Source organism: Ursus arctos, unplaced genomic scaffold (assembly GCF_023065955.2).
Source record: "Ursus arctos isolate Adak ecotype North America unplaced genomic scaffold, UrsArc2.0 scaffold_23, whole genome shotgun sequence".
Lineage (NCBI taxonomy): Eukaryota > Metazoa > Chordata > Mammalia > Carnivora > Ursidae > Ursus > Ursus arctos.
In genome coordinates, this window is record NW_026622908.1 from 30,974,224 (window position 1) to 30,993,428 (window position 19,205).

General features: G+C 40.0%; 1 protein-coding gene across 24 annotated transcripts in view; it reads right to left on the reverse strand.

Annotated features, from left to right (window-relative positions):
- Positions 1-19,205, reverse strand: part of PHF21A (PHD finger protein 21A) — a 188,705-nt gene that overhangs the window by 35,504 nt on the left and 133,996 nt on the right. For 12 of the 24 annotated variants that reach the window (XM_048213527.2, XM_044388995.3, XM_026512036.4 and 9 more), the window contains 4 exons: positions 16,815-17,018; positions 10,299-10,550; positions 8,989-9,078; positions 5,180-5,473 (listed from right to left, as the gene is read on the reverse strand). In XM_048213527.2, the coding sequence (XP_048069484.1) occupies positions 5,180-5,473; positions 8,989-9,078; positions 10,299-10,550; positions 16,815-17,018 (840 nt within the window). The remainder of the gene's footprint in view (positions 1-5,179; positions 5,474-8,988; positions 9,079-10,298; positions 10,551-16,814; positions 17,019-19,205) is intronic. The other 12 variants (XM_048213535.2, XM_048213516.2, XM_026512040.4 and 9 more) reach the window with 3 other exon arrangements.

A 19,205-nucleotide genomic window follows, 5' to 3' on the forward strand; every position in this document is an offset into this window, starting at 1 on the left:
TTGGGTCCTTATCTCACATTCTATACAAAAATTAAGTCAAAATGAACTACTAACCTAAATATAAGAGCTAAAACCATACAACATCCTAGAAGAAAAATTAGGGGTAAATCTTCATTTCCTTAGATGTGACCATGGATTCCTAGATGCGACACAAAAACACAAGCAACAGAAGAAAAAAACAGATAAATTGGACTTTATCAAAATCAATTTTTTTTTCAAGATTTTATTTCTTTATTTGAGAGAGAGAGACAGCCAGCGAGAGAGGGAACACAGGCAGGGGGAGTGGGAGAGGAAGAAGCAGGCTCCCAGTAGAGGAGCCTGATGTGGGGCTCGATCCTAGGACTCTGGGATCACACCCTGAGCCGAAGGCAGATGCTTAATGACTAAGCCACCCAGGCGCCCCCAAAATTAAAGTTTTGTGTATCAAAGGACACCACCCATAAAATGAGGAAAACACAGGCTTCCAGAAAAAAAAAAAGTGAAAAGACAACCTATAGAATGGGAGAAAATACCTGTAAATCTGATAAGAGTCTAGTATTCAGATTATACAAGGAACCCTTACCATTCAACAACAAAAAAGACAAACAACCCAATATAGAAATTGGCAAAGAACTTGGATATTTCTTTAAAGAAAATATACAAATGGCCAACAAGCACAAGATGTCCAACAATTTTAATCATTAATGAAATGCAAATTAAAATCACAATGCAATACCACTTCATACCCATTAGGATGGCTATAATTTTTAAAAAGAGAAAATAATAGTATTACCAAGGATGCAGAGAAAATGGCATGCTCATACACTACTGGTGGGAATGGAAAAGGATTCGGCTGCTTCGGAAACAGTTTGGCAGTCCCTCAAAAAGTTAAACATGGAACTGTTACATGATCCAGCAATTCCACTTAGGTATAGACCCCCAAAGAATGGAAAACAGATATTCAAACAAATATTTGTCCATGAGTATTCATAGCAGCACTATTGCCAATAGCCAAAAGGTAGAAATAACCCAAATGTTCATCAATGGATGAACGGATAAACAAGTTGTGGTATATACATACAGTGGACTAAAAAGAAATGAAGTACTGATGCATGTTATGATGTGGATGAATCTGGAAAATATGCTAAGTAAAAGAAGCCAGACACAAAAGGCAACATATTATATGATTCCACCTATATGAAATATCCAGAATGGGTAAATCTGTAGATACAGAAAGCAGATTTGTGGCTGCCAGAAGCAGGAAGAGGAGCGAATGGAGTAATTACTTAAGAGATACTGGATTTTATTTTGGAGTAAAGAAAATGTTTTGGAACTAGATAGAGGTTGTGGTTGTACAACAACTGTAAATAGTGGTTGTACAACACTGTAAATATACTAAATGCTACTGAATTCTTCATTTCAACATGGTTAATTTTAGGTGGTATGAATTTCACCCAAGTGAAAAAAAAAGGGAAACAAACAAACAAACAAAAAACAAGTAAACTAAAAGTTCGGTCTTTGTCAGACATTATAAACCACTTACCCAGAGGTGAAGCTGCCCTGCAGGTGTTATTTTTTTTTTGCCTACACGGTGTTTAAACAGTTATCAGTATTTTTAAAACTAGGTGATTTCTCAAAATATCTGGATTTCTGGTCTTTCTTAAAGGAAAAGTTTCCATATGATAAAAAATTGGCTATCGTCAAGAAGTAGTTGCTTCCTTGAGATGGCATATATTACTTTCTGGCTTACACAGTCTCTTCCACCTTCTATGGTTTTCTGCCACCAAGGCCAAATGGTCAATTTTATCATGCTTGTCTTACTATCTCAAAGAGAAATTAAGGATAAAATTGGAATATCTCTTGTACTCATGCTCCCATTAAAAACTGAAAAATAAAAAGTTCACGTGTTAACTTCCAGCCTGCTTTACTCATTTACGTTTACTGCTTCGCACCCATGACCATTTGAATTTAGAAATCCTGTTCTTTTTGGTATGATAAAGATAGAAATCAAACACTCTGAACAACATTAGAAAAACTAAGTTAACCATTTATACCCTGAACTCCAAATTCATCTTCTGAAATTTGGCTGCATGAATAATCAAAATTAGTCACTTGCAAAATTAGTCCAAATAATTTCATCAATCAAGGTTAAATAAATTTGGATTGAAGGCAATGCAAAATCCACCTCTGGTCACTTGGATCTATTCTCCCTGCTACAGCATCAGTATTAAAGTGGAAGGTGAAGAGTCACCAGCTCATGTTTCCCAAGAGAGAAGACTGGGATTTGAAGATAATACATTGGATAATATTCTCATTTGGAAGCACTCCTTTTTTAGAGGATCTAGTGTAAGTTGCTATGCGAGATATATATATAGAAGTAGGGAAATGGGTGGCAATCTGGCAGTTTTTCCCAAAGAACCCAGGACTTTTTTTCAGTAGCTTACCTTGGGGACATACATAGAGGTCTTTGTGGTGGGGGGAGGGTGGAGTGGGTAAAATACAAACCTAATTCCTGAGAACTGCATCAGTCTAATGCACTTTAGATGCTTCAGCTCAGTGCATCATTAGCAGGTGTTCAGCCCATTTCACAGAGGGCTGGAGAGACAGGGACATAGAAAGCAGTGAAATGGCTGATGTAAGTTTGTCTGGCTCTACTTTTCTGCCAAAACATGTTTCCAGCCTCAAAGCTCCTTAAACTCTAGTACTCATTTTCTCAGAGCCACAATGTAATGTGGCTTCTAATAAGGGTAAGACAGGGGAGCTCTTATCTGGGGTGGATAAGGAAGTTGGTAATGCCTGACAGGGGAAGGAGACATGAGACACTGTTGTTATAACTGACACTGACTTCTTCCTTTTCTAGGCCAAGGTGGGAGGCCTTTGAAACCGCACAACTTGCCATGCTTCCTCCCCTGGAGGCACAGCCTCTGTCCGTACCTGTCCTAAATGCACTACACACTGAGGTCTGTGAGGGTTTAGGCATTGATTTATCCACCCTTGTATTCAGGCATCACATTCAGCGTAGCAGCTGGCATGTAATCAACACATTTTTATTAAATGAATGTTATCACCCTAAAGGGAACAGAAGAAAACAGAAAGCGGCCCATCTAGCCTGGTCACACAGAGAATGTTGGACACAGGTTTTGATAACTGAGCAAACCGTAAGTAGTACTTCTGTGGCTAAAATATTTATATTGCTTCACTCTTAGCCCAGCTATGAGATCTCCTAATCACTATAAATGTGATATTGGAAATGAAACACAGAAAAGAAGGATAGCAGAAAGATCTGAAGTCAGAGGATTCTGAGAATGGAGTCTGGTCTAAAGAGCACCCTGCTGACTGAGCTTAGTGGCCCGCAAGCCTGTTAGGCCAGCAGGTGGTCTGCTACACTAAAATTAGCAATGACTGGATTCCTCCATTAGATCAATAAGAAGAGAGACTGTGGGATTTACTGCTAGGAAAGACATTTTAAAAAAATTTTTAAGAATTCCTGGGTACATTTTTATGGTATTGTAATTAAAATTAAAAACTCTATGAACATGTAAGGCCAGAACATGAAAAGATATTCAAGATCTAATATGAAAAAAAGCAAGTTACAAAATACATATTGTTTAATTTTGGTTTTTGCTTTAAAAATGTTAGTAGGTGCAAGGAAAATATGTGAAGGAATACAAGTTGAACTGTTTATACTGTTTAAGTGTCAGGGGTTAGAATTATGGGGGAAGTTTACTTTTCCCATAGATTATGGGGTGGATGCACTTTGTACATTATATATTTCTGTAATGTTTGAGTTTTCTTTCATAAGAAATATGTACTATCTTAGATGTAATCAGAAGAATAAGAAATGTAAAAAGATGAAACTGAAAAAAATGTCTCCTGAAAGTATCTTTGTTAAAAAAGAGGTCAGAGAAAAATACTATTTGGTAATCTAAAAGAGAGTTTTGAAACCACATTCTTTGGAACTCTAAGGCTCTTCAGGTTCTGAGAGCCAGCACAGGACGCGAGGGCCACTGATCTCCAAACACGACCCTATCCAAACTCCCCAGCTTGAGCATCTCGCTTTCATATTTTAATAATGAAGTTCTGCTGCAACTAAGTTTGAAAACTTAAGACATAAAGCATACGTATCTAATTTTTTCTGAATGTTCCTCAAAGCACTTTCTGGGGTTTCAGTAGGTTCCCCCAGGAAAAGAGATCTGTTTTCCCTTGTGTTTTCTGAGCACGAGGTTTTAGTACCCAGCTTTTTAGTGCAAGGTCTGCTGCATTTATGAGCTGTCTGGATAGAAAGCCGGTGCTCTATGCTCTGTTCAAGAAGGCCAAGGCAGCAGGAAGCCTCTCGTTCCCACCATCTGGCCAGCCTCTCTGAATCATGGTCAGCCATCCAGAAGCAGAAGACTCAGGATCACCAGAGACTATTTTCAGATGAATGAGAACTCAAGCCTGAGCAATTAGAAATAGGTCAATGACTTTTTAAAGCAACTTTCTTGAAAGAGGATGCTTTTCTTTGCAAAAATTCTTCTTTCTCATCACTGGTCTTTCTTTAAATAGAACATGGTGACTGCCTATAAATCCTTTTTCTTGTTTTTAGAAGTCTTCTGTCACAGAACCCTTAAGTATTTTTGGAGATTACTTGTATTTCTCTAGCCTTGTGTTTTTAACAGAAAATCTGACTTTAGAAGTATACATGAGAGACTTTAATATTTGAGCTAAAACGGCTGTATTCTCTAGAGTTATAAAAGGGCTTTTTAGTAATTTTAATTTTTTCATTTGGTTCTTTGTTATCTGCAATAACCAGGGGAAATCTGTCAAATGAAATCCCTTTCCCTATTTTGTTTACTCTTCCTGACTTTCACAGTGATATCCTCATCTGGATTCTTACTGGGCCAAAACGAATATGCCATTTTCTGCGTATCTTATCTCTGTGCTTCCTGAGAGCAGCAGAACCCATCTGTGAATTTCTGCTCAGAACCAGCAGGGGGAGCGCACTCCCACAGGAACCTGAATCCATCTGTAAGCGGATGGTGGGGAAAGCAACCCAACTTTCTTCAGTAAGACTGGCCCTTTTGCACTGTGGATAAATGATCACATGGTAAACAACAGGTTACTGACAATGGTGCTCTTCTTGGGAGACTGTATTTAGAGACAGCCCAGCCTCGATGGCAAGGCCACTACTGCCAGAAACAGATGCATACTCTGCCTGTACCTGTTTTTCAAGGCTTGGCTTGCTAAGCTGTACAGTCTGAGGTCCAGCGAGTCTGGTCCCTGGAGTAGCTATCACAATGCTGGTGAGCTGGGCCATGGGGAACGTTTTGGCTATGGTTGCAGTCTGCCCATTGACGACACGGACGGGGTGGATGGAATTCTGGGAGGTAGGGAGGGTCGTGGGGGTGAACTTGGTCAGCATGACGGGCCTCTGGATAAGTTGAGGAGCTGCAAGCATGGGAGGAGGTGCTGGGGCAATAGGAATGTTATTCTGGGCCACAGGCTTGGGTCGAACCTACGGGGAAAGAGAGGATAATTATCATATTACTTGAAGAAATTTCTCAAGTCTTGTAAGTCTAAGACAAAGTCTTTCACACTTTATATGTGAAATGGTATTTAGTACCAATATTTATTAATATTCATTTTAGTGTTATTAATTCTACAGCTATCAGGATATATAATCTTATAAAAGACTCATCAGCTCTTAAGAGGGTCCAAATGTTACCCTACAATGTGGTTCTTCTGAATCCAAACCTTAGCTCCCTCTCGCATAACATGCTGCCTCTTCAGGCTGAGGTCAAATGCCTAATCCAGAGACTGGTCCCAGCCAGGATTTGTGCCCAGTTCAGTAATAATGCTGCCGCTGGTCTTAATTCACATTCTAAATTTCTTCATATCCGTGGCTTCAATTCAGCGTGGCTCCTTGCTCTCTAACTCCCTGTTCTTGGCTGCTCTAAGTCACCTTTGTGGGCTTCTTCTTCCTCTGCCCAATTCTAAATGTAAGTATTTCTCAGAGTTTTGTCCTGGAACCTCTTTTCTTCTCCTCACTCTTCCTGGGAGTTCTCACCTATCCCAGGGATTCAATTACCATCTGTGTACTGAAGATGTCCATACTCAGTATCTCAGGATCAGACATTTCCTGAACTTCAGAATCCTATACTCAACTGCCTGTCATATATCTCTACTTGGAAGTCTCCCAAGAAATTAAAAATCACAATGTCTAGGAGTTTCTGGCTGGCTTAGTCAGTGGAACGTGTGACTCTTAATACCGGGGTTGTGAGTTTGAGCCCCACGTTAGGCGTAGAGATTACTTAAAAATAAAATGTTTAAAAACAACAACAAAAAAATCAAAATGTCCAAAACTCACCTATTTCTTCCTCCAACGCTCTCCTTCCTCCTATTATCACCCCCTCAGCAAATGGTCTTTTCTTGCTATTTAAACTTCAGAACCGTTCTTGATGCTTCCCACTCCACCTCTACTTCCTAAAACCTTCTCAAATATGGCTACTTTCTATTCTCATCCTGCCACTGCTCTACCTTACGTTTGGCTTACTGGAACCGTGACAAAAAATTATGATTAAAAACATGGGGTCAGCCTTGCCTGGGTTCTAATCCTGGTTCCTACTCCTTACTAGCCGGCTAACCTCAGGTAACATACCTGATCTAAGCCAGCATTTTTCAAACTTTCTGTACAGTGACCCTATGGGCAAAATCTTTTCCCCTTATGCATGAAAGATTGACCTGCAGTTAACTCTCCAGCTCTGTTCCCCTGGAAACCTGATGAAGGGTAAGAATGTCAACTATGTTACCAGGCAACATTGCTTATGGTAAAAATGATTGCTTACTGCTAAATTGAATCTGAATGGGGAGAATTATAAATACTCGATGGGACACCATGTTTTGGGTTCATGAAGTGGGGTGACTTTTGTAACTGAGCATGTCCAGTGGCGGGGGGCTTGAAAGTCATGACTACGGAATTGTTACAAGATACACTGTCCTGTGTGGCACAAGACTTCTGTGCCAAGATGGCTCTCCCACCGTCCTGATCAAGGTCTCATTTCCCTGCACCTCAGCTATCACTGGACAGCTGTAGAGACTGCTATATGGGGTGACAAAAAAATGTCTGATGCTGTCTGCTGGTAAGCTCTGGTTTCTGTCTTGTGTTGCTCCAAGTAGACTGGTACCAAGCGTGGGCCCTGACAGTCTCATGAATCTGAACACTCAGCTGAATTTAAGATGACTGTGTGGTGGCTGCTGCAGACACACAGTAGGGAATGCATTTCTTACCGTGACCCGTACACGCATATAGACGTAGATCTGTATCTCTATAAAACGAAACTTCATGAGACATTGCATATGTGCTATATGCTCTAATATCTCATATTCTGTTTTGTTCATTTAATTTAAAAACTCGGGTCACAATCTGTTAAATTGATTTCACATAGCCTACTAACCGGTCATGGCCCACTGTTTGGAAAACATGCACTAAGCCCTAGGTTCCCTACCTAAAAAAAATAATACCTACTTTCACAGGGCTGTTGTGAGGATTAAAATAGATAACCCACAGAAAGTGCCGAGCACAGTAACCGGCACACAGCAGGAGTCTTTAAACATTAGCTATTATTGTTGATGATGTCCTAACTATTCTTCTTGCCCACAGTCTTGATCATCTCCAATCTATTCTCCACACAATGACAAGACGGAATTTTCTAAAACAAAATCTGATCATTTCAAGTATTTGTTTGGAAAGGTTTTCATGGATCCCCACTGTTTTTGGGATAAGGCCCAAATTCCTACATAGTCTAGAAGGCTCCACAGGCTCTGGCACAATGGGCTTCTCTAGCCTCACCTTTTACCCTAGCCTCAGTTACATGGCCCACTATGGTTAGCTACACCAAACTGCTTTTTGGTTCCTTAGGCTTACATGCATCTCTCCATACTGGATTTGCATATATGCTCTACCCTCTGCCTGGGACATTTTTATTCTTCCCCCAAAACTTTGTCAGGCTAACTTGACTAGCATTTTAGGTCTCAGACTGAATGTCGACTCTTCTAAGGAACTTTCTAGAATACTCTTAAGAATGAGTTGGGTGTCCCTCCGTCAGACTACCCTGTACTTCCCATAATGGACACTGTGATTGCCTGTACACAGATCTGAAGCTCTCTGAGAGCAAAGAACTATCTGTCTTAAAAACTGACTTTTTGGATACCCAAGGTATTTATTAAGGCTCTACTGGATAAATGATTGAAATCACCTTATCTCATGTTCTCAATGCCCAAACCTACTGCACAGGCAATCTGGAAATCACCTATGTCCAGTGACCCCAGTGACCCCAAAATTCCTTTCTCTTCTCTTTGCCTACAATGTGGGGCCTCAGATGGGAACTCCTAGCCTTTCTACTAGGCAAGTCAAGTACCTTCAAAACGCAGACTGGGGCAATCCTGACATCCTGCAATGAGAACAGTTAGCTCAGTCCAACTGCTAGAAGAATACTCCCAGGGCAATATGGGCAAGCAGAGCTGCTTGGGTCTAGGTAGAAAGTTCACTGTGTGGACCCCTAGTCTAAACTTTTATGGGCATTTTTATGTTTAAAAATGATGCTTAATGCCATTACTTCCAGAGTAAAGCTAAATTTCTCTGGTTTCTACTGGTTAGTTTAGCTATTGTTTCCTTCCCTACTCTCTTTGGCATACAGGAAAAAAAAAAAGTAGTGACTGCATTCCTTCCCCACTGGCAGGCAGGTTTGGCTAAACTTCCAGTAAGTTAACATCATAAGGTTTAAAATGGTGCTATCTTAAATCCTCCTTTTCCTTACATCTCCCTGCTACTGCCTTTGGTCTTTGCTAAGAAAACCTGGTGATCAAATAAACTTCTTCACGGTATAGAAATCAGCATCTAGAACCTTTAGCTAACTAAGTAAGATCTGAACAAAGCTGAATGGATAAGCATACTTCAGGCTGCTTAGAAAGGGCCCACGAGGACTTCTGTCTGTTCTAACCCATCACTGGGCTTGTCACTGGTTTACTCACCTGTGGAAGAAAGTTTGGACGTGGAGTGAGTCGAGGAGGAGGGATAAACTGTGGTACTTTGATGGGCTGAGGAGGTGTTGCCTGAACCTGCTAAAAAATGGGAAAAATAAATAAACCACAGACGACAATAATTGTTCAATATCAAAGCTAGGCGTTCTTAGAGTATTTACTGCATCACTATTCTCTGGGTCAGACAATATTTTCTAAAAGTTTTCACTGTAGAATTAACCACCTGAACTAACACTGCCTGAAGAAAACTTTTTTACTCTCCCAACTGCATGTTTTACCCTACAAAATGAACCAACCACATTTCTGTGTCCTTACAGCCTAATGTAAAACACAGCAGGCTCGGCAATCTTAGACAATTTCCTTTGACTTTCAAGAACTCTTGCACGTACATATTTAAAAAGTCAAGACTGGATCCAAAGTAAAATCAAACTTGCTGCCTGGCCAAATGGGCTTTCTCCTAATATAAGAGCTGTATCTAGCAGTGAATGGCTTTATTCCTATAGAGAATTTCCTAACTCTCAGCATTTGGCTGAGATAACTGGTCGCTTCTCTCAAGATTCCTGGTAAGTGCTGAAGCTTCACTTTACTGCTGTCTAGTTTTACTCATCACTGGTCATCATTCAAAAGCCACCAAGAGCTCTTAGCTGCAATTTTAAGAACAGACTTTAAAACCACAATTTGGTTATATTTCGCCCCAAGCTTCAGAGAGCATCAATTTCTAAATGGTTTTACCCTAGAATCTCATGAACAGTTTTTGCTCAAGTTAATTCTTCAAGGGATCTTTTATTCTGATAGACCCTGGACATGGACACTGTTAATTTGTGAGTTTCTTGAATATTTTTAAACTGCCTCAGCCTTTTCTAGTACTTCCTGGGTGCAGCCAATTTCAAGGGATAGTGAACCAAAGGAGTTCAGCAGGGAGTTTTCCCCAAATGGGTAATACAGAACCAGAGAGTGTAAGCACTCAAGTTTCACAGGCAGGTCTGCGACTAGGATGGAGAGAGCTACATGAAACAGTGCGCGTGCCGCTGCAAAGGACATTCCTCCCCAAGTCAAGTCACACTTTGACTGCAGATAATGCACTGAATGGATTTTGGTCCTTGGTGTCAAGGGACACCTCTACAGTTATTTGAGCAGATAGTACGAATGCCATATTCTCTTGTCAGCCCCAAAGGAAAACTTGGTATGGCTGAATGGCGGCGACTAAAAAATCCAGCAGGAGCATAAAATGGATATACTCTACAAATGCATATCCTGAACCCTCTCATGTGGGCACACATGAGTAGCAGCTGCTGGCTTACCAGAGTGACTGTGTTTTTTGCCACAATTTGGACAGCCTCTGCCCCAGGCCCAGTGACCTTACTAGACGTCTGGAGGTTGACTGGTGTGTTCTGCACATCAGTGCTGAGCACAGCCTTCTGACTGTTGATGGCGGTCACCATAGCAATGGTAGGTCTCTGGCCCACAACAGAGGCAGGCATGGTCGCAGTTGCTGCTTTCAAGACGAGAGGTAGTGTCTTTGTGGTAATCATAGAAGCTGTAGTGACAGTCTTCTAGGAGACATGGAGAACAGATATTAGGACACTGAAGTGTGATCCCAATAAACAATATGCTGCTAAACCCCAGAAGAAAACAAAGCAGTGATTCTTCTCATCAAGTTTCTCAATATAACATTTCCTTTGTGTACATACAGCACACTTCTTACTATAGGGAAAGATCATCTCTACTTTGTGCCAGAGTTTTCAAATTTAGCTTCAAGTTCATAGTAATAACTGTAGACAAATATGGGCACAGGATTTGCAACAATGAATGGGGTGGGTTTACAAATATAGAATATGAGTGTACCTATTTATCTGTTTTTTTATTCTTGGCTTGCTCTCAATTAATTTAAACTCCGTAGAAGTTGCAAATCAATGAGGTACACACCATCTCTATCTTTAATTGCTACAACCTCATCAATATGAAGAAAGCCATCATATAATTCTGGTTATCTGCCTCCTGTGACACAAAAGCTGGGATGGCAGGACAGTGTCTTTTTATTCTTTTGAGTGTCACCCTAGAGAGGAGGAAGGGAAACTCACATGAGGATTAGCACAATTGCTGCCTCAGAGGCAGTAAATCCCAAACTCTAGATAATAAAACCTATTAACCAACTAGTATAGTAAATGCCAGCTCTTGATACCAAAGGGCTGTGAGTCACTAACTACAACCTTTTCTCTGGAGAGCTGCTGCAGAAGCAATCAAAGACCCAGTGAAACATGACAAAGTGGAAACAAACACCTGCGTTTCAAAAAGCTTATAGATCAGGGGCGTCTGGGTGGCTCAGGTGGTTAAGCCTCTGACTCTTGGTTTCGGCTCGGGTCATGATCTAGGGGTCGTACACTGAGCCCCGTGTCTGGTTCTGTGCCGGACGTGGAGCCTGCTTGAGATTCTCTCTCTCCCTCTCCCCCTCCCCCACTGCTTAAACAAAATAAGGCTTACAGCTCAGAGGACGAACAGAGGTGACAGGACTTGACTGATCCTCCCCAAGTACTGCTGCTCTGTAGCCGCAGTTTCTAGACTTCTTACTGGAGCAGTTGAAGGGGCCGGTTACACGAGAAAATGCAAACAACCTTATTACATGGCACACACCCCCATCCAGGGCCACTACTCATTCAAGATCCTCAAGATCCAAACGTTCCAGGCACATGGAAATTTATCTGGCCCAACGTGCTGGTTCTGATTTCGGTACTACTCCACCTTTTTCTTCTTACTCTACACTAGCACTGACCAATTTGGTAGCTCCCAGCCACACGCGGCTATTTAAATTCAAGTTTAATTAAAACAAAATAAAACATCAGCTCCTCAGTCACACTGTCCACATTTCAAGCGTTCAAGAGCCACCCGTGGCTAGTGGCTACCACACTGGACAGCGAAGATTTCCAACACTGCGGAAAGTTCTACTGGACAGCATTGCTCTAGGCCAGTGAAAAGGACCCTGCTCTCCCTGAACCAGATCTGAACGAATCCCCTTGTGCATTTCTATTTCAGTGACTGTATCAGTACTTGTGTACTAAGTTGGTTTTTTTCTAGGTAATTCTTTATTTCCATCTTCTGCCTGAAACACACACATACATCACCTAATCTTTTAATATCTTTATTTTCTTTCAATGAAAACAATTAGTGATCTGGCCTCATCTACCCCATCGCAGCCTATGAGCAATCCTTATTAACGCTTGTAATTAAAGTCACCCAGATCTTTGTTTCCTCTTCTCTGATCAACAACGCAGGCATGTCTCATTCTCCTTGCCAGTGCCTCCTCAAATGTGAAATGGAAGTAAAAGGGGGACACTGGTATTTATTCGGGGGTGGGGGGTGGCCGGTCATCTACTATCTATCCATGATGAAAACCAAATAAAAGCTAAATGCTGTTTAGCATTAGAAATATTATAGTAGTGTAGCAGAAAGGACTGACTTCATATTGCCAGCTATGTGTAGTAAGTGTTTTTAACCCAGTGTGATATTAGCCCTATCTTTCAGTTTAAGACATTAAAATACAAAGACCTTTACAAATGGTGAGCAAGTCACACCAGACGGCCTTCAATCTTGGTGCCAACACAGGTTGTGGAAGTAAAAGCTCTCATCAGCAGAACTCACTGACATGGATTTTAAAAACAATTGTGCATGCTGTTACTGCTTTGAAAGAGGTCATGTACTTTTGTTTGAAACATCCCTGGTTCAGGTAAATCACTATCAATATTTTGAATCACCCTAAAGTGATTACTCTTTTTTAAAAAAAGTCAGTGAAATGTCAAACTCACCTGAATTTTATACTTACCATTAACCGCAACACTTAAAAAACCCTGAAACCTGACAGGTTTGTTGACATCTTAAGTTAGCATTTTATTCTACTTGATAAATATTTAGTTGTGGCTAACTTCACAACATGTGTTCTAGCACCTGCATAATTCTCTGTATACAGAGGTACAAGGCCTAGTACTATTTACACCAGGTGCTGACACAGGTATTGCTTAAACCTTTAGCTCTGGTCTGGCGCTTATTCTATTCTCACTGCTTGGGAATATAAACTAAATCTTAGGAGTGTTAGAGTTTAGATGAGAAAGAGAATCCAGAATTTTGAAATCCAAACCTAATGACAACCTCTAACCTGTTTGGCAGGAAGAAGAGAAGACACAGGAGAGGAAAGGTATCCAACAACAAAGAAAATTATTTTCCTGGAAGCTATGAGTAGAGTGCCTGGCTGGTTGATGCTGTCCAATTGTGATTGGCTTTGAGATAAGAGAGCAGTTTCCCCACAGTGTCATGAAGAGGTTCTTTAATTTTGACAAAATCTAAACTGCACCAACTAGAAGTCAATGCAGAAATACATGGCAAGAAGCACTAAAACAAAATCCTTTTTTCCCCCAAGTTGTTATTGTTTACCTGCAGAGAATGAGGTGTTGATTTAAGACAGACTCCAATGAACAAATCAGAACTTACAGGGATTATTACTGTGGGCTCTAGTGAGCTTCCATATCTATTTTAGACTATTTTCATTTAATTTTGAACAGCAGGTAACTGTTGTGCACTCAGATGACTACAAATAGAACCACCCCACTCCTCTTTTTGTCCGTAAGGGTTTATTTTCTATTTGGTTTTATTAACTGCATGCTTTTTCACATTTGTATTACATCATTAAAAAGGACAAGATTGTGAATGTAAGTTGAAGGGTATACCTGCATTCAACTCTTCCGGTCTTTCATTTGTTTCTGTAAATTGAAAAAATTTCAAAATCTACCTATGAGGATGATTTTGAGTTAACTAAGGGAACTGGTCCCCCCACTCCCCATTCCTTGGTCCCTGCTAGCCACCTGACTTAGAATAAAAAACTTTCTTTTCCAAGCACCTCTTGTTTGCCCAAGCTGATTGCTACTTAATAGTTACTCCTTTCTGAACTTAGATATTTAATATATGCCATATACAACTTCCCATTTGTCCTTGACCTCATGAACCTTTAATGACCCCCACTGACTGCTCAAAACTCCAACAGTTCTGCCATGCATTGGAGGGCTTCTAGAAGCTAGCTTCTTTCTACATTTCTGGCTTCATCTCCCTCTCCGTTATTTCCCAGAATCCACATTACAGCCACATCAGCCTCTTTGCTGTTCCTAAGGCATGCATTTACTTTTGTGACTCCATACTTTTGTTCACACAGTTCTCTGCATCTGTGATGCTCTTCCCCTCTGCTCTATCACTAAAATCTCACTGATCTGTCCACATCCTGCTCAAGTGTCAACTCATTCGTGAAGCACCTCTGATCTCTCTAGTTAAAATAACTCTGTCCTCTGGTCTTTTTACAGCTCTTCACTGGTACTTTCATTTTGTTCTTCTTTGTTGGCAGTTTATATTTTCTCTTCTTCTCTAAATTTTTAAAATTCTGTCTTATTTGTGAATCTACCTTCTTCATTGCCTAGCTCAGTGTTTGCATATAATAAAGACCCAATAAATATTTACAGAATGAATGAAAATGGTGATAATATACCAGATTCTAGGCAGGGACCATCACTACCTCTTTGTATACCAGAATCTAGCACACCGAGAACACCCAATAAATACTGATTGACAGTTTATCGTAAAGACAGAAACCAAAAACTTACAGGGTCTTTTGGCTTTTAAAATTATACATCTGCATTTAACAAAACAAAATAGTATAAAACAAGCTTAGCTAAATCAATTAAATATATCAGGTGGGCCACCAGGTGGAGAGATGCCACACAACACTATTTTGGGGATAGCCCTTCGCCCCTTACTATCGTTCACCATCCCAAAGCACCACGGAACTCAGATTACTAGGGAAGGGAAGAGCTGTTATAAGTATTATATAAGTATTTCCTCTGATTTGTGGGACACAGAATGTTACTTGAACAGAATGTTTTCATGGGTTAAGAGAGAAAACTCCTACATACCAGGGAACAATGAATTCTACCGCACTCCTTCCCCATAAACACTTTCTGATCAAACTGTACTTTGCAAAGAGAATAAACTAATCAACTACAACAAAAGTAATCTGATAGGCAATCCTTCAGAAGAAATACAAGTCCTGGTCAGGGGGTTTTAAAAGTCAGTTTGAATGCTTAATTTTCAAATAGCCTTGGAGTGGAGATTATGGTAAAATTTATGCTCTAGCTATCGGATTTACAACAGGAATTACTCTTTTTCCTACTTTGGCATTTTATATAATGTTGGCATTTCTTTTCTTGGTACTGTATGGCGGTACAGAAGAGCAGTGAATGGATGGACTTTTTCACCAGAACACGTGGGTTCAAATCTCGGCTCTACCACACATACTACCTATATGATTTTAGATAATTACTTAATCTCTCTGTGTCTTAGTTTTCTTTTCAAAAAACATAATGATAATAATAATAATGATAATAATAATAATAATACCTTCCTTATTAGGGTTGGCATAAGGACTGTGTATGTTATATATGTAAAGCGCTCAAGAGAGTAGCCGTATACAGTAACCTCAACTAAATGTCAACTATCTTTAGTAATCTTTAGTATTTTTTACAAGTAATGTATTCTTCACTTGAAAAATGTTATATATGAACCAGCTCAATGTCCATAAACAGTGAATAACTAAGTAAACTATAATCTTTTTCTCTATGTATACAGTGAAGACGTGGCATTGACATGTAAAGGATGCCCGTGCTTGAGTTTCAGAAGGTCCCAACGTCCCTGAAATCATGTGCAAAAATGAGTATTATTAGGTGTGAATGTGTATTATTCTGGGGACAGGATCTACAGCTTTCACCAAAGTCTCAACAGGGGTCATGATCCCAAAGAATCAGAAACCACTACTCAACCATCCCATTTTAAAAGGTATGCCCACATGACAGGTGGGTGTGTGGAAATCAAGCCTTAATAGTTTTCTTGTGTGTGTGTGTGTGTGTGTGTGTGTGTGTGTGTGTGTGTTCCAATAACACTTCATTTACGGATGTTGAAATTGGACTTTCATATAATTTTCATATAAAATAATATGAAATATTATTGAAATAGGAAATATTTTTAACCATTAAAAATGTCAAAACCATTTGCATTGAATAGTTTTCTTAACTGAGCATTATTCCCAAATATGTCCTTTTTGTGTATGCTGCCTTACTGTCCTTATATGCTAGTTTAAATGCCCCTTTCAGCAAAAACATCTGCAAAGCTATCCCAAGTTAGAATGTTACTAAGCCTCCAGTTCTTAGTTCTAGTTTGGACTTGTAGCTTCCATTTCAGATTTCCTTCAATATATTAGAACAAACTCATATGCTCATGAATATGGACTTAGAAACGAATATTTTGTTTCTCTGAATAATGGAAACATATCACCCTTCTTCTGAATGCCTTTCTACCTGGTTCCAAGAGTACTGCTCCTGGAATATCTCCACACCTAACTGCTAAGAGTTCCAGCAAAACAATTCCAGAGGAGGCAGAGTCACACAGGCTTTTAGAACAAGTGCAAAGAAATATTTCCAGAAATTCAAAATAAGACCTTAGTTCTGTTCTGACACAGAGAAGTGATTTTTCTTTGTCACTGACGACCTTTCCCCTCTTCTTTGGACAGGTGGGGAAATCATTTAACTTTTGCTCCGTAGTGATATCATTTCCTTCTGCCAATGAATTTCAAGAGATTTTTACCCCACGGCATAGTATTAAAAAGTAACCGGAATAACTTTTGTCTAGTGCTAGCTGAACTTAGAATGGTCTGAAACAGGCCCCAGCTCTCCACGAAGGATAACAGATCAGCCTACAGCAGGGGGGCTGCAGGGCTCCCTCCACACTTTTACCTGTGAAGCGGTCAGGTTGGGAGAGGGTGCAGCCGACTGGGCGTGGTGGTGGTGGTACTGCTGCTGCTGTTGTAGCTGCTGGAGTGGTTGCTGCTGTGCTGTTTGTAGTTTGTTTTCAGATTGTGGCAATGGCTGTATTTGGAACTTGTCTGGTTGTTCTTGCTTTACTATCAGGTTCTTCCGTAGCTGTTCAACTACTCTTTTCTACCCCATGAAGACAAAAAGAAAGTACAGCTATCAGCATATTGTTCTACCAGCTCTGTGAAATGTGCAGCAACTATACACCTCTGACATGTGTCCGTAACTGGCTTCATCTAAAACATGTTACGTCTAAAATTTACAGATGTGACACATGAGGAGAAACCAACAGCATAAAAAACATTTTATACGTCAAGGGAAACTGAGCCACACGGGGTGAAGAAAAGACAATGGAGAGCACGCAGCAGAGCTCAGATTATTATTAGCTTGGCGTGCTGGGCTGGGAGGGCAACATAGCGTAGCCATGAAGACATGACTCCGGAGACCCAGATTTGCGACTTACCAGCTCTCTGATGTTCGTCAAGTTACTTGTTACTTAATCTATCTGTGTCTCAATTTCCTGTTCTGTAAAATGAGCTGATTAACAATATCCTTAGGGTTCTTATGAAGCTGCTAGATGTAAAGTACTCACAACTATGCACACTGTGGGTCGTTTTATTTTTTGTGTCTGATAACACAGACCCCGGCCATACTAATTTTTGTTATTCACACAAATATCATGTATCAGTTTCAAACATTAAACAGACTTTTAAACAGAGAAACCTTGATCTCAGAAATATGCCATACAAACAATACTCATTCTAATTACTCAAATGTGTAACTCATGAGCAGGACCTCTTTGCTGGGATAGGACCTGTGGAAACGTTACATTTGTTTAAGCAGAGGAGGGATTCAGTTACACGAGATAAAAATTTAAAAATGAAAGTTTCTTGAATTTACTAGATCTTAATTCAAATCCAAGAAAAATGCGTATTTGGATACTTTCATTACTATAATGTATTTCAACAGAACGTAAGCTCCACGAGGGCAAGGACCTATTTTGTCCACAATTATACTCAGGGTTAGAACTACGCAGCTAAGTAAATGTCTCTTCACATGATGTGTAAAGTGATGGGGACCAGAGACCAGCAAATGACTCAAAGAACATGTCATATAAAACAATCTGGGGCCAGACTTGGGCTGCCTCTCTTGGCCTAATGGCTGGAAGCAAGTGTAAGCAGCAGCACTCATATATTTTCAAGTGAGTTCATGAGCTGAGGTTCGTTATTTCTGATAAAAATAGACTGCCATTTTCTAATAGAGATCATGACTGAAGAAAAGGAAGTAAATTAAGATCTTTAAATAAAGGGTTAAGTGAAACCATATGGCCAGGTTGATTTCAAATGTCACCTTATGATTCTAACCAACTTCATCTCACATATCCTCTAAAGAATCCGAATTTGTAAGGTTACTTGCTTAACATATTTGAACACTGAAATATTTATAAAATGGATTTTTAAAAACTTTAAAAGTCAATAAGAAATATATCGTTGAGGGGCGCCTGGGTGGCACAGCGGTTGGGCGTTTGCCTTTGGCTCAGGGCATGATCCCGGCGTTATGGGATCGAGCCCCACATCAGGCTCCTCTGCTATGAGCCTGCTTCTTCCTCTCCCACTCCCCCTGCTTGTGTTCCCTCTCTCGCTGGCTGTCTCTATCTCTGTTGAATAAATAAATAAAATCTTTAAAAAAAAAATATATCGTTGAGAGAATTTTTTATATTTTTTATTGATTCTTTTTAGGCAATGAAAATATCCTAGAAAGGCCATGGTGTGTGGGGGGGGAGTCTGCTAAACTTTACACTCTGCTTAGCGCTGCCTCTTTGAGTAGTTAAATTTTACAAAGAAAAGAAAAAAGGATGCAGAGTCCAAAGTCTTTGCAGAAACCATCTGTAGAATAATAAAAATGCAAATTAATAGAAATATCGAATTCTTTTTTTTTTTTTAAAGATTTTATTTATTTACTTGACAGAGAGAGAGACAGCCAGTGAAAGAGGGAACACAAGCAGGAGGAGTGGGAGAGGAAGAAGCAGGCTCCCAGCAGAGGAGCCTGATGCGGGGCTCGATCCCAGAACGCTGGGATCACACCCTGAGCCGAAGGCAGACGCCCAATGACTGAGCCACCCAGGCGCCCCTAGAAATATCAAATTCTTATAAAAAATTAACTTTCAAGTCTTCAAAATCCTATTTCTCAAGTATAAAAGGATAGAGTAATTGAGCTGATACAGGTAGATTTTGAGTATCACAGGTAGATTTTATTGCTTAGTGACTTTCAGAACATTAAGACATTTAACAATTAAATCATTATTTAGAGTCG